The 27,095-nt window shown below is 40.6% G+C and overlaps 1 protein-coding gene across 3 annotated transcripts in view; it reads right to left on the bottom strand.

Annotated features, from left to right (window-relative positions):
- LOC132809026 (protein unc-13 homolog B-like) overlaps positions 1–27,095 on the bottom strand; it is a 577,546-nt gene that overhangs the window by 311,851 nt on the left and 238,600 nt on the right. For all 3 annotated transcript variants that reach the window (XM_060822442.1, XM_060822515.1, XM_060822523.1), the window contains one exon: positions 14,927–15,044. In XM_060822442.1, the coding sequence (XP_060678425.1) occupies positions 14,927–15,044 (118 nt within the window). The remainder of the gene's footprint in view (positions 1–14,926; positions 15,045–27,095) is intronic.

The following is a 27,095-nucleotide window of genomic DNA, read 5'->3' as shown; positions in this document are numbered from 1 at the left end:
GTTCAAAGTTAGTCAAATATTAGTCTATATTAGACTAAAGTCTAATATAGACTAATATTAGACTAACTTTGAATTCAAGTTTTGGAGACTATATTCAAGACTATAGCCTAATATAGTCAATGTTAACACTGTCATTTTTTGGAAGCAGCCATCATAGTCACCCCTTCCCTCCATCATAAGGTTAGAAGTGAGGATGTAAAGCCAAAGTACAAAGGGATCTGGGAGTGCTAGTCGAGGATTCTCTAAAGGTAAACATGCAGGTTGAGTCCGTGATTAAGAAAGCGAATGCAATGTTGTCACTTATCTCAAGAGGGTTGGAATATAAAAGCACCGTTGTGCTACTGAGACTTTATAAAGCTCTGGTTAGGCCCCATTTGGAGTACTGTGTCCAGTTTTGGTCCCCACACCTCAGGAAGGACATACTGGCACTGGAACGTGTCCAGCGGAGATTCACACGGATGATCCCTGGAATGGTTGGTCTAACATACGAAGAACGGCTGAGGATCCTAGGATTGTATTCATTGGAGTTTAGAAGATTAAGGGGAGACAATAGAAACTTACAAGATAATACATGGCTTGGAAAGGGTGGATGCTAGGAAATTTTTTCCATTCGGCGAGGAGACTAGGACCCGTGGACACAGCCTTAAAATTAGAGGGGGTCAATTCAGAACAGAAATGCGGAGACATTTCTTCAGCCAGAGAGTGGTGGGCCTGTGGAATTCATTGCCGCAGAGTGCAGTGGAGGCCGGGACGCTAAATGTCTTCAAGGCAGAGATTGATAAATTCTTGATGTCACGAGGAATTAAGGGCTACGGGGAGAATGTGGGTAAGTAGAGCTGAAATGCCCATCAGCCATGATTGAATGGCGGAGTGGACTCGATGGGCTGAATGGCCTTACTTCCACTCCTATGTCTTACGGTCTTAATATCCTCTACAGAAGGAAATGTGTCATCCTTACCAGCCGACATGAGTCCAAGCCTACATTCATTTGGTTAATCCTAAAAAACCTCAAGAAAAGACCTAAAAAGCCAAGCAGTTGTAACAAACCAGCAGCAAGTCTAAAGAAAGGATCAAAAGCAGAAGTACCATCTTGACCTTTGGATCAGAAATAGCAAAGGCAAATGTATCCCTGTTACTCCTGCAATGTCCTCCTTTGCAGTATCTGATCACTTGCTATAAAATTTGAAAAGCCTCCCATAGACGAATGAAACAATAGCCTGACCATTCCTCAGACATTGACATCAGAAGAATTGCTCTCATCCAGACACATGGGAAAGTATTCTCTCCTGACTTCTATATTGTAGATGGTGGAAGGCACTGTGGTGAAGGGAGGTGAGTGATGCAGAATTCCTTGTGTCAAACCTTCTTGTGTGGCCATTTAATTATATGACTAGTCTAGTTTATTTTCTGGTCAAGGGTAACCCATAGGATACTGATCGTGGTAGATTCAAAAGTGGTCATACACTCAGAAGTACATCTCATTGAAAATGTCCCAGACACCATACTATCGTTCCTCCCGATGTCCTGTTCTAAATGCATGACTGATGCAGCAGAGGTGTTCACACAGCAGTATATGGTCTGTAAGGAAATGGGCTGGGAATCATCATTGACTCCATATTCTGTGAAATCTTATGGCATCAGGTCAAACATGGCAAGGGGACATCCCCCGATTTATGATTCCCCTTGGCTGATGCATTAGTACTCCAAGGGTTGCAATAGCACAGAATATACTCTTGGTGGAGGAGTTGAGTGCCTATTGTAAGAATGGCAGTAACTGGCAAAGCTGGCCAACTCCTAAATAACATAGCTGCTAGAAAGTTCTGTAACAGGAGTCAAAGAAACCCACGAGAGAAATATCCACTTGACCGTATCTTCAGCAGGACTGAGGATATGTTGCATCACATGTCTGTGCATTACAGTATCAGTTGGAGAGGCAACCAGATAGTGCTTGCAGAGATTAAATTGACCCTCGATATTCAGTGGTATTAGCATCACTGAGTCTCCCACTTAGAGCATCCTATGGGTTACCATTGACCAGAAACTGAATTAGACTAGCCATATGAATACATGGCTACACAAGAAGGCCAGACTGTGTTTGGTTAATTCTAAAATATCCTTAAATCACTCATCTCCCTTTTCCCCAGTGCTTTCCACCATCTATAATGTAGAAATCAGGAGAGAACACTCCCTAAGTGCTTGGATGAGTGCAGCTCTTTTGGATGTGAATCGAAGAGAAATGGTTAGTAAATTTGCAGATGACACCAAATTGGTGATGCCGTGCACAGTGAAGAATTGGGCATTGATCAGATGGGCCGATAGGCCGAGGAGCAATAGATACAAGTTTGATTTAGAAAAATGTGAGGTATTGCATTTTGGGCAGGCAAATCAGGGCAGGACTTATTCATTCAATGGTAAGGTCCTATGGAGTGTTGCTGAACAAAGAGACCTTGGGGTGCAGGTTCATAGTTCCTTGAAGGTGGAGTCACAGGTAGACAGGGTAGTGAAAAAGGCGCTTGGTACACATGCCTTTATTGGTCAGTGCTTTGAGTACAGGAGTTGAGAAGTCATGTTGTGGCTCTACAGGAAATTGGTTAGGCTACTATTAGAATACTGTGTTCAATTCAGGTCTCCCTATTATAGGAAACTTTGATAAACTTGAAAGTGTGCAGAGAAGATGTACAAGGATATTGCTGAGGTTAGACAGTTAGAGCTTTAGAGAGAGGCTGAACAGGTAAAGACTATTTTCCCTGCAGTTTCGGAAGCAGAGTGGTGACCTATAGACGTTTACAGAATAGGAGCATGGATAGGGTGAATACCGAAGGGTTTTTTTGCCCCAGGGTAGGGGAGCCCAAAAACTAGAGGGCATAGGTTTAAGGCAAGAGGGGAATGATTTAAGAGACCCAAGGGGTGGTTTTTTCACACAGACTGTGCTGCATGTACGGAATGAACTGCCAGAAAAAGTGGTGGAGGCTGATAGAATTACAACATTTAAAAGGCATTTAGATAGGAACATAAACAGGAAGTGTTTAGATAGATACGGGCCAAATGGGAGTAAATTAATTTAGTATACTTGGTCAGCATGGACAAGTTTGACTGAAGGGTCTGTTTCTGTGCTGTACAATTGTAGGACTTTATGGCTCAAGAAATTGGATATCATCCAAGACAAAGCAGCCCACTCGACTAGCACCCCTCCACCACCTCTAACATTTCTGCCCTTCGCCACACAAAGTAGCAGCAGTATGTGCTATCAACACAATGCATTGCAGTAATGCAACAAGAGTTCCTTGACAGTATCTTTCAAATTCCTAGTCTCTGCCATCTAGAAGATCAGAGACAGCAGATGCATACGAACACTACCATCTGCATGTTCCCTCCAAATCACATTCCATCCTGACTTGGAAATATATATTGTTCCTGTCCTGACACGGAGTCATAATCTGAGAACTCCCACCCTCACATCACAGCAGATTTACTTACACCACACGAACTGTAGCAGTTCAAGAAGGCAGCTTACCAAGAGCAATTAGGAATGGGCAATTAATCCTCACCCAGTCAGGAATACCTATGTGCCGTGAATGAAAAATATACAAGTCAGCATGAACCATCAACAAATAGTCATCAAAGTGTGGAGATTGTATTTGAGAGTGGGTGAATACAGTTAATGCTATCACTTTCAGGAGTAACTTCGAAGTGTTTTCCCCTGAAACAAAAACCATTTTAAAGTTGAGAGAAGTGGACCTGACAATGGTGAAGGATTTTTTTTTGCCATCTGGACCGTCTCCAATCCACTGAAAAAAATTTTGAAGGAGTTTGCCTGATTCTTGAGAACTAGCTTCAAGAGGCCACTAGCATTTGTTTGATGATCTTTGCACTGAATCCAGACAATGCAGTGGAGGCATGGCTGATAGAATTTCTCTCAGCTCTTTACATGTCATTCATGCACAGACCTGCTGGAAGTGGAGTGCAAGTGTGGTGACCAGAACCATTTTGTATAATCAGACTTGCCTAACTTTTGGAGGTCTTCGTTGTCAAAAACTTGGTGTTTGTGTAGAAGACTGATCTGGCACAGCTAATCCACTGCTGGACAGCCCGGTCAATGATCATCTTTTGACAGAAGTGGAGTACCAGGCTGACTAGGTGTGAGCTGCTATGAGTTTAGCTTTGACAATTTTTAAAAATACGCCAAGTCTACTGCGAACACATTTAAAGAAGAATGATTTGCAAATCCAGTGCAGAGTGGACAATAACACTGCAGCTATCTTCAAACTACCAATCATGTGAGGAAGAACTTGCTACAATTGCTCAAAAAGGCAAACATCTGTTAATTTTGCTGCCTCACAGTTTGAATTCCAACATCTTCCTTATGGGGCATAGCAGTGCCACAGAAGGAATGAAAATGAAGTAAAATCCCGCATTTTGGATCTCATGACTCCATGGGATGTCTTGACTCATGTGCCCCAAAGACATGCATAATCAGCTGTTCAGGAACATGAAGACCCATGATAAAAACTCTCAACACTAAGTAGGAGTCACCCTCAAACAATTGCTGATGACCAATATTCAACATTACTAAAAGGATTCAAATTACCCAACAGGCAAATTGTTCCAAATTTGTGTAAAATAGGATCCCTTTTTACAGTGTTGTGATGTGCCTTGGTTCATTGGGCTGTTATTTTAGTTATTGCCAGCAGAGGGTACTCTGGTTAGACTCCTTATTTTCTGAAATTATCAGGTGATCAACTCATTTTGTCTGACAATCTAATTATACCTTTTTCAGACCAGGCTAAATTATAGTGGCAACACAAATTCCTTATTTATTTCAGAAGACTTACATCTCTGGCGAGAACTACCCGGTCTAAAAATAATTCTCTATTCACATGCATGGTACCCAGTTCTCAGTTTGTTCCTGCCAAAATGCAGAATGTAATTAAATCCTCTTTATAATATTAAGCAAATATCCTGCAGCTGTTTCAGAGAACTACGGGTGTGGAGTGTACTGGTGCCACACCTAATTGGAGAAACACACCTCCTTATAATTAGTGTGACTCATACATTGCTTCAACTCCACAGAGTAAAAATGCTAAAACCATGCCAAGCAAAATTTATTTTCTGGCCCTTTTGCCATTGTTCCATTGTGTTCTGAATCACTGCACAGTACATAGTGGTTATGTTATTGGACTAATGATCTTGAAGCAAGAGTTCAAATCCCACAAGAGCTGGGGAAATTAAATTGGTTCATTAAGTAAGCACAGAATATTTCAAAAAGGAAATATTAATAATGTTGACCACAGAACAACTAAACTGTTCTAAAATTACAAGTAGACTGTCAAATAGAAAATATAATGATTTTATCCAACCTCGAATGACTGTGCAAACTCCACACAGTCATTCGCCCAGTGTAGGTTTCTGCTGGGGGCTCTGGTTTCCTCCCACAGACCAAAAGACATGTGGGCTAGATGGTTTAGCTGTGGTAAACATGGAGTTACATGGATGGGGTGGGTCTGGGTGTGATGCAATTTGGAGTTCAGTGCAATTTTAACTGGGCCAAATGGACTTTGTCTGCACTGCTAGGATTCTATGATTCATCATGGCTACCATTGGCACCACAAACTACTAGCCCAAAGTGGACAAGATCTCCAAAAAGATTGCACACATTGACACAGACATCAAGTTTCTGTAGAAATACATGAAAGCAGAGAAGATCCTGAAAGGACGACAGACCACAACCCAAAATTACCTTGCAATGAACTCTCTGCCTATGAATTCTGTGCCTGTGCATTTCCCTCCACTTCACATGATGAAGCAGCAGCACTCCAAAACCTTGTGATTTCAAAAAAACTCTTGGCTTATAACCTGGTGTCATGTGCTTCAGACATGATTCTTCCAGATAAAAAAAGAAAATAACTGTTTTGCAGACAGTAGAGAGAAGGTTCATTTGATTGATCTCTGTGGTGAGGGGGTTGTCCCAGTATGAGAGCCTAAGTAAATTGGGCCCATAAATGAGTTCTGGATGTAGTCTCGCTACCATAAATGAGTACTGAAGATAACTAAGCAGCTTGACAGAGTGGAGGTAGAGAGATTGTTTTCCCTGCCTCTCAAGGGGGCACAGTTTTAAAAGAAGGGGCAATCATTCAAAACTGAGATGAGGAAAAGTTACTTGACTAAACGGTTGAGTCTTTTCACATTTCTCTACCTAAGGGGGTTGTGGATACACATTTCTGAATCAAGCTGAGATAGACAGGAAATCAAGCGATGAAGGGAACAGATGGGTCAGTGACAAGAGCAACCATGATCTACTGAATAGCAGAGCAGGTTTGATGAGCCATACTGGTCTTCTCCTGCTCCTGTTTCTTACGTACTTATCCTCAACTTCCCATCTGAAGGTGGTGATGAGCTGCCAAATCAAAAGCAGAGAGCCATAATAATAAATGCTGGCCAACCAGCAACACCCATGTTTCATGAATGAATTTTAAAAAACTAGCCATCATCATAGATGATAGAAGGATGCCAATGATAACATAAGAGAATTGAATTAAAAGGGTACTCTTGTAATTAATCAAAGTTTAGCCACCTTGAATTAATTCCTTCAAATGATAGCACAGGGGCAAAAGGGAATTGCACAAATCTATCAGCACTAAATCTCATTGGATCCAACTTAATTAAATTCAGATTTTAGATAATGTGCCTTGTTTTTTTCTTTTATAAAAAAATCATTCACTGTCATGTGAATTGAGTGAATGCTGAAGATAGATATTAAATGTAATAAATTTATTAAGGGCCAACCTTGCTTCAATACTCAGAAATTAATCTTTTTTCTTTACAAAGCAATTACCAGAGTAAAGTAATTAAAGTAGAAAAGCATTCATTTACATGATATAAAACAAAATAAAGATTGAGATTAGAATGAAGGTAAAAACTGAAATATAAACATACTTTAAAAATCTACAGGCATTTTTTAAAATCATGGAATGAGTAGATTTTACTCCTGAAATACAAAATTAGTTTTCAGAGCCAGACAGATTGTTCAGAAATAATTACGGCATTATACATTTTAAATATTTTGTTACGCTTTGTTGAATAGGGCATAACATGTTGAAGGGATTTTTACAAAGAGAATATACAAAATGTGAAACTCAGCACAATTTAGTAATTTTAACTTGTTTTCTGCCAGTAAGGACTTCAACAGTGCAACCTGCAGAGGAATGGGGAATACTGAAATTAGTTTGAACTTTTAAATTTCGCTGTACGGGTGTGAGGTCCAAAGTTTTCTAAGCTTCACAAATCATTGACAGTAAACATTGATAATTTTGCTGTTTTCAACCAACAAATCTGAACGAGCATTGTGCTGTGGGACTGGAAAGCTACCAGTATAAAATTTCCATCCAGAAGAAGGCAAACTGAACAGGGCAAAAATAAAAACAAAAGTGGCAAGCAAACCTATAGGATCATTAAGTCAAGATAAAATGAGAGAATATTTAGTAATGCTTGGATGTATGGAAAGACAACTGATATTTCACCAACGAAATTGTGATTTTTCAGAATTATTCAAATGAACAAGCAGATGCAACATTGGAGTGTATATGGATATTTGGAAGGCATACAAAAAGATCCTCAAGAGTGTTTGGTAGAAATTCGGTTCATGGACAGTTAATAAAGAGGCAAACCCTGTTGCATATTCAGAAGTTACGTACACAACGGTTATTAGTAGGACCATGTTATCTATACATGTAGACAATTTAGATCGGAAAACAGCATAATTTAGAAAACATAACAAAACAAAACAGCAACTGTTCTTTTCCAGCACCACACTCTTAGACAGTGAAACATTTCTGATAATTTTAAGGAAGGAACTGCCTCTTTTGCCATGTTAACCAAGTGTTAAGATGTCTGCAGCATCACCCAACAGTAATCTGCACTGGATCAGCAATGATGCTAACCTTTCCTGTTCCCCTATAAGCATCATGGTGCACATGAACATTCTTGCCGATGCCCTTACCAGCATCAACAATTCTGAGAAATATGTGAAACACCAGGTTCTCATCTCGGCATGCTCCAAAGTGATTGTAAGATTTCTGACTGCAATGATGAAATATGGCCACATTGCAGAACTTGAGATTACTGACATAGAGGTGGGAAAATATTTGTCAATTTCACTTGCATACTAAAACAAGGTGTGGTGTCATTAGTCCCAGATGTAGATGTTCAAGTAAAGAGCTTGAAAGGTATGAAAAAAGGTCTCCTGCCTTCCAATCAATAAGAGTGCCTCGTTCGAACAACCTCACCTTGGATCACTGATCATGAAGAGACCAAACTAAGCCCCAAGGATTTTATTTCTAAGATTCCTTATTTAGTCTTATAAAACACTGGAAATAAAGAAAATGGAAACAAGTATTCATACGATGTCTTTAACATTGACGAAAATATATAAAGGCACAGTACAGAAGCGTTCTAAAATAATTTAATATTGGATGTCAGATAAGGAATTTGATAATTTACAGGAACAGTGGAGGAGTCAAGAGAAGTGATGATGAGATGGTTGAATGATCAGTGTGGTCACCATGCATGTGATAAATAAAGATGTGCTTTTGGAGGCAAAATATAGATGGGAAATGGGAGGGAACCAAGAATGTTGTGGGCGGCACGGTGGCACAGTGGTTAGCACTGCTGCCTCACAGCGCCCGAGACCCGGGTTCAATTCCCGACTCAGGAGACTGACTGTGTGGAGTTTGCACGTTCTCCCCGTGTCTGCATGGGTTTCCTCCGGGTGCTCCGGTTTCCTCCCACAGTCCAAAGATGTGCGGGTCAGGTGAATTGGCCATGCTAAATTGCCCGTAGTGTTAGGTAAGGGGTAAATGTAGGAGTACGGGTGGGTTGTGCTTCGGCTGGTCGGTGTGGACTTGTTGGGCCGAAGGGCCTGTTTCCACACTGTAAGTAATCTAATCTAAATCCTATGGCGACATCAGATATAATGGTCCAGGAGTGAGAAAAGTGATATTCGAGCTACAATTGAACTCATAAGAATTAAACGAGGTCAGAACAAGTCCACTCAACTGGATTACAATGGAGATACACTGCAGGCGGATGGTGTGCTCAAGTGCAGACATGAAGAGGGATGAGGTTTACTTTCAAAACTGATGTACAGAATATAATTTATGTATTTCACAAGAACAATTTTTGTATAATTGAAGGGGTGGAAAACTGATTTGAGGAATTCAAATATGGAGTTCTAGTAAAGATAGGAATTTGGGAGGCAAAGCCATATTTAAAAGTCAAGAGAGAGGAAAGGAAAGTTGGAGACAATGCAGCAGTTTTCAAGGACAATGCGCCATGGGTTTTTTTTAAAAGAGAGGTGATGTCAACACATTTGAAGAACAGAGAGAATAATTATATCAGAATATCTATAACATGGAGACCAGGTGGGACAATTGGTTGATCAGCATGTTAGTGGGAATCGGGTCAAGCTGACATCTCTCTGCAAGTGCAAATTTAGGCAAACAAACCAACTATAGAAAGGTCAACAGCATATTAGGTTTTAAGAATAGGGACAGCAAATACAAAAGTTGAGTAATGTTCAAATTGTACCAAATAGGAGAGGACACATAGTACTCTAGGTAGCTTTGGACACACCTGGGCAGTGAAGTTAAATATCACACAACACCAGGTTACAGTCAAACAGGTTTAATTGGAAGCACTAGCTTTCTAAGCGCTGCTCCTTCATCAGGTGGCTATGTTGTGCAGCGCTCCGAAAGCTAGTGTTTCCAATTCAACCTGTTGGACGATAACCCGGTGTCGTGTGATTTTTAACTTTGTACACCCCAGTCCAACACCAGCATTCCATATATGGGCAATGAAGGTATTTTAAAGTCTTTGAGAAACTTAAATTTGTGAGAATGATACCAGGAATATCAAACTGTACTTTGGCGAAGATATTTGAGCCAATGAAACTGCTTACATTCAACAAGAATAGCTTAAAAAAAACAAGAGTTGACACAAAAGTAAATATGGTTATCGAACAAAAATGAAATGACAATTTCCTCTAGATGACGAGCCCATGACAAGAATTTACTAATTTAAAATGTCTCTCAAATAATAAGGGCAATGTGAAATTTTTAGCTGTAGTGGGTTTTCATGCAAGGAGAGGGATTGAGGCAAGGACATAAAACGTTAAAAGGGAAAACTGGATAATTATTTGATATAGAACAAAGTATGAAGGGCAATGGAGAGATAGCGAGGCTGTGTATTGCTTGAATAAAGGAAAGGTAAAACAACTGGGCAAATGGTTTTGCACTGTACCCAACAATTTTTCCACATCTGCTGTTGCTTGCATTCTAAACTTTCCAATGCCTAGATGAATCCTACATAAAATGCAGTCTTTAAAATTGAAACAAATATGTTGTTGCAATGTTGTCAGAGACTTAATATTTAATGAAATATTCAATCTGATGATCAACTGAAAGAAGTTACACAAGATTCCACTGATAAAGCAAACTAATTTAACATGCCAATAAATACAACAAGCAAGCACTAACAAATAAACATGATCTTAGGTGAATATATCACAATCACATGTACTTTAAACTAAAATTCTCAATTGAGCTCCTTTTTTTATGGCTTCCCCTTAGACTTTGGCTGTTTCAAAAGTTTCTTCACTTCCTGGGACCAAACCAAAGGGCCACAGCTCTCAGGAACTCATTCTGATTTTCCTCAGTTTTGCTATGGTTGGGACCCTTCCACAAGCTTCCAGAAAACAGCCGTTCATCACATTCCTTAAGCACTTCATGACTGCACATACCTCAGGAATAACTTCGATTTTACTTTGGGCCTACAGCCATGCTGCAGTCCCCAGCTCCATCTGTTTGCACCCACTAATTTGGGAGCTTTCACTTTTAACCCATATGGTGTCTTGAAAGACATTAAGCAAATAATTTCCCAGAATGCAGAGGCATTGACCTAATGGTATTATCGCTAAACTATTTGTCCAGGAACTCTGCAAATGTTCTGGGGACCCTGATTCAAAGCCTGCCATGGCAGATGGTAAAATTTAAATTCAATAGAGAATATAAGTATTAAGAATCAAATAAAGAATCAATGGTGGGTGGACTACTTTTCATCATTTATATAAATGACTTTAATATGAACATAGAAGGCATAGCCAGTAAGTTTGCAGATGACACTAAAATTGGACCAAGTTAAAAATCACAAACAGTGATTATAGTCTAACAGTTTTATTTGGAAGCACTAGCTTTCAGAGCTCCACCTCTTCTTTAGTTGGTTGTTGAGTAGGAGTATAAAACACAGAATCTTTACCAAAAGATTATAGTGTCATGCAAGTAAAATGTTACATTTAACAAACCTCGATTGTTGGTAAGTCTTTCATCTTTTACAAGAAGTTACAGGTTTCAGTTCATTAATATGTAAATCCCAGAACTTCTTTTAAGTCATATTCTCAAGATATGTTAAGGTTTTATACAAGAAGTGACATCTCACCTCAGAAAATGTATGAAAGGTGTGTGTCTGTCTGTATCCCAATCTTGACTCAGATTGGTTCCATTTTCCAAGTTGAATTTATAAAATATTATATTTTGACTGTCTGCATTGACTGCCTACTGGTTGTGTATTTTTTGAGCAAAACAGAATGTATCTGTAAACGGACAGGGGGTAGGCAGAGGCATGGGCAAGGCTGGTGGAATGTGGGCAGGGGTGTGGTTGGACGGATTGGGGGGGGGGTGTCGTATGGGGCAGGTTGGGGGCTGGGACTCATGCAATGTGCTGTGAACTAGTCCTCTGAATGGGGAGCAGAATTAGCAAGTGCTCACTGTGTCAATCCATTGAACTGATTAGGGCAGGGGAAGGAGACGTCAGCAATGCCACAGGTCCCTTACACACAAGTGTGTGTCTGTTCAGAAACAAGCCCTGAGACAGACAGAAGAAGCAAGTCAGACAGAGTGAGGAAAAAGTTAACTTCAGAAAACTCCGAGCCCCAGAGGAGAGGTATTGAATCAAACCAAATAATCAATCATCCTAACAAAATACTGCCTGCCCATCTCATTTGGATAATCGAGGTTCCTCTGTACCTGAGAAAGGAGTAGCGCACTGAAAGCTTGTGCTTCTGAATAAACCTGCTGGATGATAAGCTGGTGTTGTGTGAGTTTTGACTTTGTCCACCCCAGTCAACACCAACTCCTCCGTTTCATTGACCAAAATTGGAGGTACAGTTGACAGCGAAGGAGGTTACCTCAGAGTACAACAGGATCTTGATCAGATGGGCCAATGGGCTGAGGAGTGGCAGATGGAGTTTAATTTAGATAAATGTGAGGTGCGCATTTTGGAAAAGCAATTCAGAGCAGAACTTATACACTTAAAGGTAAGGTCCTGCAGAGTGTTACTGAACAAAGAGACCTTGGATTGCAGGTTCGTAACTCCTTGAAAATAGAGAGACAGGTAGAAAGGATAGTGAATAAGGCAGTTGGCATGTTTTCCTTTATCAGTCAAAGCACTGAGTACAGGAGTTGGGAGGTCATGTTGCAGCTCTACAGGACATTGGTTAAGCCACTTCTGGAATATTGTATGTAATTCTGGTCTCCTTCCTATTGGAAGGATATTGTGAAACTTGAAAGGCTTCAGAAAAGAGTTCCACAGATATTGCCAGGATTGGAGGGTTTGAACTATGTGGAGAGGCTGAATAGGCTGGGCTATTTCCCCTGGAGGGTTGGAGTCTGAGGGGTGACCTTATAGAGGTTTATAAAATCATGCGGGGCATGGATAGGATAAATAGATCAGATCTTTTCCCTGGGGTGGGGGAGTCCAGAACTAGAGAGCATAGGTACAGAGTGAGAGGGGAAAAATTAAAAGGGACCCAAGAGGCAATGTTTTCATGCAAAGAGTGGTACATGTATGGAGTGAGCTGCCAGAGGAAGTTGTGGAGGCTAGTACAATTGCAACATTTAAAAGGCATCTGGATAGATATATGAATATGAAAGGCTTCGAGGGATATGGGCCAAATGCTGGCAAATGGGATGAGATTAGATTAGGATGGCTGGGGCATGGTCGAGTTGGACCGAAAGGTCTGTTTCCATGCTGTCCATCTCTATGACTGCAAAACCATTGTCAATGTAAGAAAAACCTATCTGGATCACTAATATCCTTTAGGGAATAAAATCTGTAATTTTCTTTACCTAGTCTGTTCTACATGTGATTCCAGACTCATGGCAATGTGATTCACTCTTAATTGCTCTCTTATCAATTAGGGATGGGCAATAAAAGCTGGCCTAGCCAGAGGTGCCCAGACCCCATGATTGAATCTTTTAAAAATTCTAAGCAAGGCTCCAATGCAATGGAAATGGAGGTTAATTGAAATGCCTGATAGATTTTAGATTAACTAACTTGCAACTCTAAAATCAACTTTGGAGATTCTGGGATCCACCTGAATAATTGGAAATTCTAATGTAGTCAAAACCAAGATTTACCCTCTCTAGTTCTCCAGCTAAATTAGGACCACTGACCACTCTCCTAACCCTGATCTCATAAGTACACGCTGAGCTGTAATTTCCCTTTTCGGTTTACCAGATCCTCAACCACATTTGTCATAGCGGCAGTAGTGTAATTTCCAAGCTTGATACTCTCCCTTCAGATGAAACAGCCTGCAAACTGATGAGGGGGGTGTAGGAGCCACACCCACTACCTGCAGAAAGAGTTCAGAGGCAGCTGGGTATGGACAGTCTGGTAAGAGGCCCTTCTCTGTGCCAATTACATAGCTACAGCACTTCCATTTCAATTCATCCATTCTAAACTGTGTATAGAATTAATGAACTTTGTGCTTTTGTAACAATCATCTGAGATGTTATTTTATTTCGATAAAATAAATAGTTGAATAGTTGGGAAAACTGCAGTTGTTAAAACAGGAACAATGCAATAAGGAAGGGAAATTACAACTCAAGTCAGAAAGATTTTCACATCACATATCTAAAAGGTGCCAGGTGCAACATGTCTCATGCAGATATATTTAATTTGAATGGAAGCAAGTAAAGAATAAAAAAAGAGTAAACAATGTGTTCAATGAAATATATCCTCAATTAGGTTGTCAGTCATAAAGCTTGGTAACATACTTCATTTAACTGCTATAAATGTATATAACCCAATATAAAATTAACAAGAGTGTTGTTAAGTTCCAAAAAAAGACAATGAAGCGTATGTTATTCAGTTGTTTAGAAGATCATATAATCTGTTTGTAGAACATAGAACATAGAACAGTACAGCCCCTTCAGTCCACAATATCGTGCCGATCATTGATCCTCATGCATGCACCCTCAAATTTCTGTGACCATATGCATCTCCAGCAGTCTCTTAAATGTCCCCAATGACCTTGCTTCCACAACTGCTGCTGGCAACGCATTCCATGCTCTCTCAACTCTCTGTGTAAAGAACCCGCCTCTGACATCCCCTCTGTACTTTCCTCCAACCAGCTTAAAACTATGACCCCTTACGTTAGCCATTTCTGCCCTGGGAAATAGTCTCTGGCTATCGACTCTATCTTTGCTTCTCATTATTTTGTATACCTCAATTAGGTCCCCTCTCCTCCTCCTTTTCCCCAATGAAAAAAGTCCGAGCTCAGTCAACCTCTCTTCATAAGATAAGCCCTCCAGTCCAGGCAGCATCCTGGTAAACCTCCTCTGAACCCTCTCCAAAGCATCCACATCTTTCCTATATAGGGCGACAAGAACTGCACGCAGTATTCAAAGTGCGGTCTAACCAAAGTTTTATACAGCTGCAACAAGATCTCACGATTCTTAAACTCAATCCCCATGTTAATGAATGCCAAAACACCATATGCTTTCTTAACTTAGAAATAACTTTAATTCCTCTTTCCCAAGATATTTCCTAAATACAAGATAAAAATGAATTTGAAATGACTTTGAAGACCTCTTACCTCATCAGACTGTCGAATGCACTTCAGTGGTATCCACACATTGCCCACCATTGTATCCCAAATTAGTCCTTTGTTCCAGACCTCAACAATCAACCCAAGTTCCAAACGGCTAATCTCGCTGTAAAACAAAATTATTGCACTGTTTAATTACAAAATTATGCCATGTTCTTCGCAAAGAACCATAGACTACTGTCAGAATCCAGTTCTATCTTTCAGTGTAGAAAATACTTTTTATCTGCATGAGACAGTTTTGTTGCACTTGCAACCAAACTGGAGCAGTTATTGTTTAGTAGTTAAATAATCTATTATTCTGTTAAATTTTCCAAAAGAATTGTTATTCCAATTTCTTCTTTATTTAGTTGCATTTTAACTATAGTGTATAAATAGACGGCTTTGCAGCAAGACTGGTAGTTTGACCAATTGAATTGCATCCGGAATGCAAAGCCTGGCACTTGCCTTTAAAATAAGCAAAAAAGGGATGAGGTCCTGCAACAAGAATTTAAGGTGCTTGGTTGTATTGAAAATCTGGACCACAAAGGTTGTAATCATGATTATTCCCACTGCAACATGGCAGTGTAAAAATGGCAACAGCTGGATAGAACAGACTAATGTATGACAAGAGTTGGAGCAGGAGAGGTGATTTTAGATTCCTGGAGCACCTCGAGGGAAGATGGGAACTGCACAAATCCAATGGGTTGCACTTGAACTGGAACAGGACCAACAGCCTTGCAGGGAGATTTGTTAGTGCAGTTGATGGGGTTTAAGCTAGTTTTGCAGATGCTGGAAACTGGAGAAACTCAGTTGAACAAGGGAAAATGATTCTGCAAATTGGAGGTCATCATCTCAGCTCTAGGACATCAATGCAGAAGCTCCTCTGGCTAGTTTCTTAACTTCAATCATTTTCAGTTGTAATATGAGACAATCACCAACTCTTAACATTCCATCACTGGATCTCCCGCTAACATCCCAGAAGCCACTAATGGACAATAGACAATAGATGCATGAATAGTCCATTCTGCCCTTCGAGCCTGCACCACCATTCAATATGATCATGGCTGATCATCCTTAATCAGTATCCTGTTCCTGCCTTATCTCCATAACCCTTGATTCCACTATCCTTGAGAGCACTATCCAACTCTTTCTTAAATGAATCCAGAGACTGGGTCTCCACTGCCCTCTGGGGCAGAGCATTCCACACAGCCACCACTCTCTGGGTGAAGAAGTTTCTCCTCATCTCTGTCCTAAATGGTCTACCCCGTATTTTTAAGCTGTGTCCTCTGGTTCAGCACTCACCCATCAGCAGAAACATGTTTCCTGCCTCCATAGTGTCCAATCCTTTAATAATCTTATATGTCTCAATCAGATCCCCTCTCAGTTTTCTAAACTCAAGGGTATACAAGCCCAGAACCACTAATCAAAGACACATCTGACATCAAAGGGCCCTGGCAAAATGTGAATCAATGGGAATGAAGTGAAAACTCTCTTCTGGTTGCAGCCATACCAGGCACATTGGAAGATGCTCTCGGTTGTTGGAGACCAGTCATCTCCAGTTCAGGACATCTCTGCAGGAGTTCCTCATTGTGGTGTCTTAGAACCAATCATCTTCAGCTATTCCATCAATTATCTCCCCTCCATCATAAGGTCAGAAATTGAATTTTCACAATGTTTTGCATCATTCAGGATTTCTAGGATACTGAAGCAGACTATACTCAAATGCAACAACATCTGGTCAATATCCATACTTTAGCTGAAAACTGGTTGGCAACGGCCATCTGCAATAAGAGGCAGATAATCTAAACAATGCCCTTTGATATTCTATGGCATTGCCATCACTGAATCTCGCACTATCAACATCCTGAGAGTTACCAGTGACCGGAAACTCAACTGAACTATCCACATAAATACGATGGCTACAGAGCAGCTCAGAAGGTAGGAATCCTGTAGTGGGTATCATCCTGTATCATCCCCAAAATCCATCATCTTCAAGGCAAGAATTGAGAGTGCGATGAAACACTACCCACTTGCCTGGATGAGTGTAACTCCAATTACACTCAAGAAGCTTAACACTATCCAGGATACTTATTTGACACGACATCCACAAACAGTCACTCCCTTCACCACCTACGATCAGTAGCAGCAAGGTGTATCATCTGCAAGATGCACTGCAGAAAGTCACCAATATTCCTTAGAAAACACCTTTGAAACCCACGATCACTTCCACCTATACTGACGAGGACAGCAGATATATGGGAATGCCACCACCTGAAAGCTCCCCTCCAAAACACTCACCTTCCTGACATGGATATGTATTGCCCTTCCTTCAGTGTTGTTGGGTCAAAAACCTAGAAGTCCCTGGCTCACAGCATTGCTGGCCAATGTACAGCACATGGACTGCAGCAGTTTAAGAAGGCAGCTCATCACGACCTTCTTAAGAGCTACGAGGTATAGGCAATAAATGCTGGTCTACACAGTGTTGCCCACCTCCCACAAATGAATTTCAAAAAACTGATTCTTTTGTGCATCTTTTAAATGATCTTCAGATTCATTCCTTTACACTCAAACTCTATTAGGTTAATTTAAGTACCATACTTTGACTATAATTTCGTATTTATCTGAAATGTGATGAGAATTCTCTCAATCTCCTTTTCATCATTTGGGACTCTATAATAAACACTCAACTCCTTCTGGTAATTCTCAAAAAAACAGATTCAGTCTTTCAATTCTTTAATATGTCGTTCCTCAACAACACAGTTTGCAATTTTTGATCAATTGTGCTATTACTCTTTTGTTTTCTTCCTTAGACCTCACAAATATATTGTTGCTATTTTAAGCCCTGGTTTTTAAACAAAAATTTAAAGAACAGTCATATATCAATATCTCATGTGTTAACTGGTGCCTGGAGCTCATCAATATATGATCTAATGTTTTGACAGAGAAACAGAGTGGCTGAACACTTTAACTCCCCTTCCACTCCGCCAAGGGCATGCAGGTCCTCGGCCTCCTCCATCGCCAGACCATGGCAACACGACGCCTGGAGGAAGAGTGCCTCATCTTCCGCCTAGGAACCCTCCAACCACAAGGGATGAATTCAGATTTCTAATGCTTCATCATTTCTCCACCCCCCCACCTTATCTCAGTCCCATCCCTCGGACTCAGCACCATCTTCTTGACCTGCAATCTTCTTCCCGACCTCTCCGTCCCCACCCCCTCTCCAGCCTATCACCCTCACTTTAACCTCCTTCCACCTATCACATTCCCAACACCCCTTCCCCAAGTCCTCCCTACCTTTTATCTTAGCCTACTTGGTAACCCTCCTCATTCCTGAAGAAGGGCTTATGCCCGAAATGTCGATTCTCCTACTCCTTGGATGCTGCCTGACCTACTGCGCTTTTCCAGCAACGCATTTTTCAGCTCTGATCTCCAGCATCTGTAGTCCTCACTTTCTCCACAGAGAAAATCATGTCCTGATTTGAAGGTATAGCCTGATATGGCTGAGCAATGTCAAACGAGAACTGCTAATAGATTACCTTTTGTTGACAAGTCAGAGAATGTCCTCACAGAGTCCACTATCATTCTGGTACGTTGGATGAATGGGGTGGAAGGTTGATTAGATTACTTACTGCGTGGAAACAGGCCCTTTGGCCCAACAAGTCAACAATGACCTGCCAAAGCGCATCCCACCCAGACCCATTCCCCTACATTTACCCCTTCACCTAACACTATGGGCAATTTAGCATGGCCAATTCATTTAAACTGCACACTTTTGGATTGTGGGAGGAAACCGGAGCACCGGAGGAAACCCGTGCAGAACAAGGAGAATGTGCAAACTCCACACAGAGGGTCACCTGAGGCGGGAAGTGAACCTGGGTCTCTGACGCTGTGAGGCAACAGTTGGTTGATGAAATTACTCATGAACAGCCAAGCAATGAAGAACAAATTATCAGAGTTGGATCCAAAATAGTAAATAAACCGCACATGTACAGAGGTGGAGGGAATACAGAGTTAATTTCTTGATTAACATAAAACAAATGGTCCTGCCAGCAATGAATGACATGTTCTCAGACTAATGAGTTTGCAAGATACTTACAAATTTGAACTGGTTGTATTGACTTTAAAAAGTTAACCGGAACCTGACAGAACAATTTGAGAAGAGGTATTCCTATTTGGAGATAATAATGTTTGTGCACTAAATCAGTTAAGTTAGAAAATATCAACAGAATAATTTTCGGTATCAAACTGCCTATCACTTTATAGCCATTTTTACTCTCCTGCTTAATTTGAAACCAGCAACACTGAAAAGATTTATCCCATGCAGTAAGCTATAAAAATTCAACTGGCCAAGAACTAAGTAAAAATTAACAACTTTATTTGTTAAAGTGTACTAGAGAATAATTAATTAACCACAATTTAGAATTCCTTTCTCTAGCCAATCTTTTACCTTCCCTTCTGTAATACTAGTCCAATAAAACTCCCAATTGAGATTTACAAAACCACATTTCTTATTTCAAAACCAGGCAGCATTCATTCTTCCTGTGTCTTTTTTTTCTTTTTCTTATGAATTTCGTCATCAGAGGTTACTGATCGAAAAGGTACCTTTTTAACAGAGTTCGTTTTCAGGCAATCTGTTTACATGCTAGGATTGGTAGTTCTCCTCTCAACTGTTCAATTTCCCCCCAGTCTTATATCCTAGAGCATCTAATTGTGTCAATGGCTTTTAAGATTGTCAATATACTCAATTCAAACTTGATTGGAAATTGACATTTTTTAATCAGGGTATAATTTAAACTGAGTGGCCGAATTCAAATTTATTTTTGTCTCCAGGCAACAAACTACTCAAGTTGTTCAACCCAGTATTACATACATTGCTGCCTTATTGAGAACACATGGTGCTGCTTCCGGTAGTTCTGATGCTTTTAACTTCTCTTAAAGGTACATCAACATCTTCATAACATCTACCCCTTAAGAAAAAGAAACCATCATAATGAAAAGGTGGCTTCATTTTTTTCTACCTTTTAAACACACTACCTTAACATACCAATCACTTTCATATAGGTTCAGCTTCTTACCAAGACAAATATCATCTGAACTCTATCAGTTAAATCTGCAATAACACATCTGCACACACATTCTTCCGACCCACAACATGTATGATTTTTAAATTAAAAGTCTGTAACATAAGACTCCAACAAAATAGTTTCATATTCTTGGCTTTAAAACATTTGAAAAATGTAAGCAGATTGTGGTCAGTGCACACAATTGTCTCCAACACACTGTTCGTGACATACACATTAAAATGCTGTAAGGCCAGTACCAAACACAATAGCTCCTTTTCAGTTGTGGAGTATTTCCTCTGGTGGATGTTGAGCTTCTTCAAAAAGTAACCAACTGGAAGTTCAATCCCATCCTCATATTCCTGCAGGAGTACAGTTCCAACTCCAACGACACCAGCATCAATGGCAACTTTAAAAAGGCTTTGAAAAGTTTGGTGTAGCTGAAATAATATTGATTTCAAATGGTTGAATGCCTCCTAGCATGGTTCTATCTACCGAAACTTTGTGTTCTTCTTTAGCAAATCGGTTAACATTGCCACTACACTGAAGTTTGGAAGAAACTTCTGATAGATTCCACTGAGTCCTAAAAATCGAAGCACCTCTTTCTTCAAGGTTGGATGTGGAAATTCCTCAATAGCCTTCATCTTTGTGTTTCGTGGGGTCAACCTTCCATGATCGATGTGATGTCCAAAGTATGTCATCTCTGCTTTCACGAATTCCATTTTATTTAAATTTCTTACCAGTTTTGCTTCTCATTGTAATTCAAAGAGCTCTTCCAACTGTACCATGTGATCCTTCAAGGATTTACTAAAGATCACTACATCGTCCAAACAGATTGCATAGTTTGTTAACCCAGCCACAACTCTGTTTAGGAGTCTTTGAAATATGGCAGGCACAATCTTCATTCCAAAGGGCATGACTTTAAGCCGATACAGCCCATTTGGGGTTACAAGTGCAGAAATGTCTTTCGCCATCTCTAATAAAGGTACCTGCCAATAACCACGCATTAAGTCCAATTTGGTGATGTAACTGCTTGTCCAACTTTCTCAATACAGTCCTCCAATCCAGGAATTGGATATGCATCCGATTTTGTAATAGCAGTGACCTTCCAATAATCCACGCGGAATCTTTGGGTCACATCCGGTTTGGGAACTAAGACGATCGGCAAACTCCACTCTCTCTTGCTTGCTTCAATGATGTTCTCATCGAGCATGGCTGCCACTCCATCTGGACATGTTTGGCTTTGAGAGGATTAAGCCAATAGGGGTGTTGTTTTATTGAAGCAGTATTCCCTACGTTTATTTCATGTACAATAGCATTAGTCCTCCCCATCTGATTCTTATACATGTCCTTACACTGTAGTAAGGATTCTTTCAATTCCATTCTATGCTCCTGAAACAGATAGCTTATTAATCTATCTCACTCCTCAAGGACTTATTCAATTTTTAATCTATTTTAAGGCACCCCAAATTCCAAATTTGATTCCTCACTTTGCGGGGCAGTAACTAACACCTGTTTCTCCAATTCTTCTCTAGTGTAATATGGGTTTCAACATGTTCACATGACATACTCCATACCTTTTTTTCTTCTATCTGGCATCTTTATTAAAATGTTCTCAATTTGATAGGGATCACTAAACCTGGCTTTGAAGGGATCTCCAATCATTGATAACAGTACGAACACGTTATCCCCTCAGGAAAACTTCTGAGTCTCAGAGATTTTATCTGCCATGTGCTTCATTCTACACTGTGCCCTCTTTAGGTGCTGTTTAGCTAACTCAACAAACTCCTCAGTGTCCTGGTTTTCCTTGGACTTCTCCACAACAAGAGGTGTCACTCCCACCTTGGATCCTGCCAAATCTTTTCCAAGTACAAACTGAATCCCTGGAACTGACACTTGTGAATCACTCCCACTTTAACTTCCCAAGTCTTAAGTTGGCACTCCAACTTGATCTTACATAGGGAAACACTAAATTTCTGTGCATCTACCCCACCAAATTACCATATTCTCGATAACAAATCAAGAAGAGTGCATATTTGCTCATCCCTTAATACCAGCCACTGTTTAGATCAAAATTATAACTTTTTGTCCTTCCACCCTGTTCTTTCTGAGTAAACTTCACCCATAGAGGCAGATTCTTTGCAGAGATCAGGTGCTAACTCCATACCCAGCTACTGCCTAGGCTGTGCACTCTTCTGCAGCTCCTTGGCTCTTGTTGGAGTCTCCTTCACAAATGCCACTGACTTAGCTTCTTTAACCCACCTTTTCCCATAATGCCTTTCATTAACAACCAGCACGATATCTTTATATGTTCCATCTTCTGGCAGTGAAAATACCTTTTCCCAGTGCCCTTCTGAAATCACTGGCACTGTAATTTTGTGTCCCACTCCATTAAGTGAAAACATCTTAGGCCTTTCACCTCCTGTCCACCCTCTTGGGATTCTTTAAACTGTGGTAAAATCTTACCAGTGCTTTCTACTCTTGGTTTAGCATAGTAGGATCTCCTCTTTTCTCAACTTCTATCCCTCACAGGACAAAATTCTGACCGGAAGTTTGTCTTATTCACCAGCATGTATTCATTTGCTATTTCTGCTGCCCTTCTCACTTCCTGAACTTTCTGTTCATCCACGTGAATTCTTACTATCTCTGGAAGTGAGTTTTTAAACTTCTCCAGCAAAATAATCTCTTTGAGAGCCTCAAATGTCCTATCTATTTTCAAAGCACACACCCATCGATCAAAATGGCTATATTTAATTCTTTCAAACTCAACATAAATCTCACCTGGATTCTTCTTTGTTTTTCTGAACCGCTGTCTCTATGCTTCTGGTACCAATTCATTAGCAGTTAAAATAGCCTGTTTAGCCTCTTCATAATCTCTTGACACCTCATCTGACAATGCAGCAAATACCTCACTAGCTCTGCTTACCAACTTACTCTGAACAAGCATTATCCATAAATCCTTGGACCGTTCTATCTACCGAGCCAATTTTTCAAATGAATTAAAGAAAGCTTCAAAATCTTTCTCATCAAAACGTGGCCTAGTTTTGACATATTTATATTTATATATATATATATATATATATATATATATATATATATCACTACCTTCTCTTTTAATCTCCAACCTGCTAACTTGACTTTGCTGACTAAGTAGCAACTTCTCAAGTTGGGCATCATGGTGGCTCAGTGGTTAGTACAGCTGCCTCACAGTGCCAGGGACTTGGGTTTGATTCCCACCTCGGGCAGCTGTCTATGTGGAGTTTGCACATTCTGCCCATGTCTGCATGGGTTTCCTCCCACAATCCAAAGACATGCAGGTCAAATGAATTGGTCATGTTAAATTGCTCAGTGTTAGGTGCATTCGGCAGGGGTAAATGTAGGGTCGGGATGGGTTATTCTTTGGAGGGTCGGTGTGGATTCGTTGGGCCAAAAGGGCCTGTTTCTATACTGTATGGAAACTCTCTCATCTAATTTCAAAGTTCATATTCTCTTTCTCCCTCTTCTCTCTCTTTGTTTCTCCCTTTCTTCTATCTCTCTTGGCTCAGCCAAGAACCTTCTCTCTCTCTTTGTTATCTCTCTCCCTCTCTTCTCTCTCCCTCGGTTTATCTTCTAATTCCATTGTCCTCAATTGTAATTTAAGTTTTTCTTCCTCTATTGCACTTGTCTGTTTCTCTGAAACACCTAAGTGTTTGAATAACGCCTTTACAATTTCAGCTTTACTTCTGCCCTTGCTTAAACCCAAAGCTAATTTATTTGCTAATTCTAAAGGTAAGGTCTTTTTCTTTCCTTCTAAATTTTCTTGGCAAATCTAAGAGTCATCTTCAAATCCCAGAACTACTTCTGCAACTTTAAGAGCCATTTCGCTCACTCTTAATTTAACCAACCACAAGTCACCAAAATTAATCAAATTGTATCATCTGCATTTTATTTAAAGATCTAGGACACTAACCTGCAAGTGTTTAAATCTGCTGGGAATTTTCATACCCTCTATTCAAATTTGAATCTATTCAAATCTGTCTAAACCATGTCAAATCATTGACCCGAGCCTCCAAACTGTTATGACATGGGGTAAACTCTCCTGCTGAATTTAAAACTAGCAACACTGAAAAGATTTATCCCATGCAGTAATCTGTAAAAATTCAACTGGCCAAGAACTCAGTAAAAATTAACAACTTTATTTTTTTAAAGTATAACAGAGAATAATTAACTAATCACTATTTACAATTTCTTTCTCTAACCAATCTTTTACCTTCTCTTCTCGAATACTAGTCCAATAAAATTCCCAATTAAGATTGGCAAAACCACATTTCTTATCTCAAAACCTGGCAGCTTTCGTTCTTCTATTCAGACTTTCGGGTCTTCTTTTCTTTTTCTTATGAATTTCTTCATTGCAATTTACTGACAATGGACAATAGGTGCAGGAGTAGGTCATTCTGCCCTCCGAGCCAGCACCACCATTCATTATGATCATGGCTGATCATCCTCAATCAGTATCCTGTTCCTGCCTTATCCTCATAACCCTGGATTCCACTATCCTTAAGAACTCTATCCAACTCTTTCTTCAAAGTATCCAGAGACTTGGCCTCCACAGCCTTCTGGGGCAGAGCAGTCCATACACCCACCACTCTCTGGGTGAAGTAGTTTCTCCTCAACTCTGTTCTAAGTGGCCTACCCCTTATTTTTAAACTGTGTCCTCTAGTTCGGCACTCACCCATCAGCGGAAACATGGTTCCTGCTGCCAGAGTGTCCAATCCTTTCATAATCTTATATGTCTCAATCAGATCCCCTCTCAGTCTTCTAAACCCAAGGGTATACAAGCCCAGTCGCTCAGACCTTTTAGCGTAAGATAATCCCGCCATTCTGGGAATTGAGCTCGTGAACCTACGCTGCACTCCCTCAATGCCAGAATGTTTTTCCTCAAATTTGGAGACCAAAACTGCACACAATATTCCAGGTGCGGTCTCACCAGGGCCCTGTACAGCTGCAGAAGGACCTCTTTGCTTCTATATTCAATTCCTCTTGTTATGAAGGCCAGCATGCTATTTGCTTTCTTCACTGCCTGCTGTACCTGCATGCTTGCTTTCATTGACTGATATACAAAAACACCTAGATCTCGTTGTACTGTCCCTTTACCTAACTTGACTCCATTTAGGTAGTAATCTGCCTTCCTGTTCTTGCCACCAAAGTGGATAACCACACATTTATCCACATTAAACTGCATCTGCCATGCATCCGTCCACTCACCTAGCCTGTCCAGGTCACCCTGTATTCTCCTAACATCCTCCTCACATTTCACCCTGCCACCCAGTTTTGTGTCAAAGCAAATTTGCTGATATTACTTTTAATACCTTCATCTATATCATGAATGTACATTGTAAAAAGCTGCAGTCCCAGCACTGATCCCTGCGGCACACCACTGGTCACCGCCTGCCATTCCAAAAGTGAGCCGTTTATCACTACTCTCTATTTCCTGTCAGCCAACCAATTTTCAATCCGTGTCAATATTTCTGCTCCTAATACCATGTGTTCACTAACCTCCTATGTGGGACTTTATCAAAGGTTTTTTGAAAGTCCAGGTATAGTACATCCATTGGATCTCTCTTGTCCAAATTTAGAGTTACATCCTCAAAAAAATTCCAGAAGATTAGTCAAGCATGATTTCCCTTTCTTAAATCCATGCTGACTCTGACCTATCCTGTTACTGCTATCCAGATGTTTCGTAATTTTGTCCTTTATAATTGACTCCAGCATTTTTCCCGCCATGAGGTCAGACTAACTGGTCTACAATTTCCTGCTTTCTCTGTCCCACCTTTTGTTTTTCAAAAGTGGGACAACATTAGTCACCCTCCAATCCACAGGAACTGAATCTATAGAATATTGGAAAATGATCACCAATGCATTCACAATTTCGAGAGCCACCTCCTTAAGTGCCCTGAGATGCAGGCCATCAGGTCCCAGGGACTTATCAGCCTTCAGACCCAACAGTGTCTCCAACACCATTTCCTGCCTAATATGAATTCCCTTCAGTTCAGGTCCTTCAGCTACTATTACATCTGGGAGATTGCTGGTGTCTTCCCCAGTGGAGACAGACCTAAAGTACCAATTCAACTCTTCTGCCATTTCTTTGCCCCCCGTAATAAATTCACCCATTTTTGTCTTCTAAGGGCTGAAAACGTGTTGCTGGAAAAGGGCAGCAGGTCAGGCAGCATCCAAGAAGCAGGAGAGTCGACGTTTCGTGCGTGAGCCCTTCTTCAGGAGTGGTTCCTGAAGAAGGGCTCATGCCTGAAACGTCGACTCTCCTGCTCCTTGGATGCTGCCTGACCTGCTGCATTTTTCCAGCAACACATTTTTAGCTCTGATCTCCAGCATCTGCAGTCCTCACTTTCTGTCTTTAAAGGCCCGATTTTAGTCTTAATCATTTTTTTTCTTTTCACACACCTAAAAAGGCCTTTACTATCCTCCTTTTATATTTTTGGCCAGTTTACCTTCGTACCTTATTTTTTCTTTGCGTATTTCCTTTTTAGTTATCCTCTGTTGTTCTTTCAAAGCTTCCCAGTCCACCGATTTCCCACTCATCTTTGCTATGTTTTACTTTTTCCCTTTTGTCTTTATGTGGTCCTTAACTTCCCTCGTCAGCCACGGCCACCCCTGCCTCCCCTAAGGATCTTTCTTCCTTTTTGGAATAAACTGATCCTGCATCTTCTGCATAATATCCAGAAATACCTGCCATTGTTGTTTCACTGCCATCCCCACGAGGGTATTGCACCATTGAACTTTGTTCAGTTCCTCCCTCATAGCTCCATAGTTCCCCTTATTCAACTGAAATATTGTCACTTCCGATTCTACCCTCTCCCTTTCAAACTGCAGATTAAAGCTTATTGTATTGTGGTCACTGCCTCCTGATGGCTCCTTTACTTTGAGGTCCCTGATCAAATCCGGTTCGTTGCACAACATCAGATCCAGAATTGTTTTCTCCCTGGTCGGCTCCAGCAGAAGCTGTTCTAAGAATCCATCTCGGAGGCACTCCACAAGCTCCCTTTCTTGGGGTCCAGTACCATCCTGATTCTCCCAGTCTACCTGCATGTTGAAATCCCCCATAACAACTGTAGTAATATCTT

Source organism: Hemiscyllium ocellatum, chromosome 1 (genome assembly GCF_020745735.1).
Source record: "Hemiscyllium ocellatum isolate sHemOce1 chromosome 1, sHemOce1.pat.X.cur, whole genome shotgun sequence".
Lineage (NCBI taxonomy): Eukaryota > Metazoa > Chordata > Chondrichthyes > Orectolobiformes > Hemiscylliidae > Hemiscyllium > Hemiscyllium ocellatum.
The sequence above is the reverse complement of the archived record's forward strand: the minus strand, read 5'-3'. Positions and strand labels throughout refer to the sequence as shown.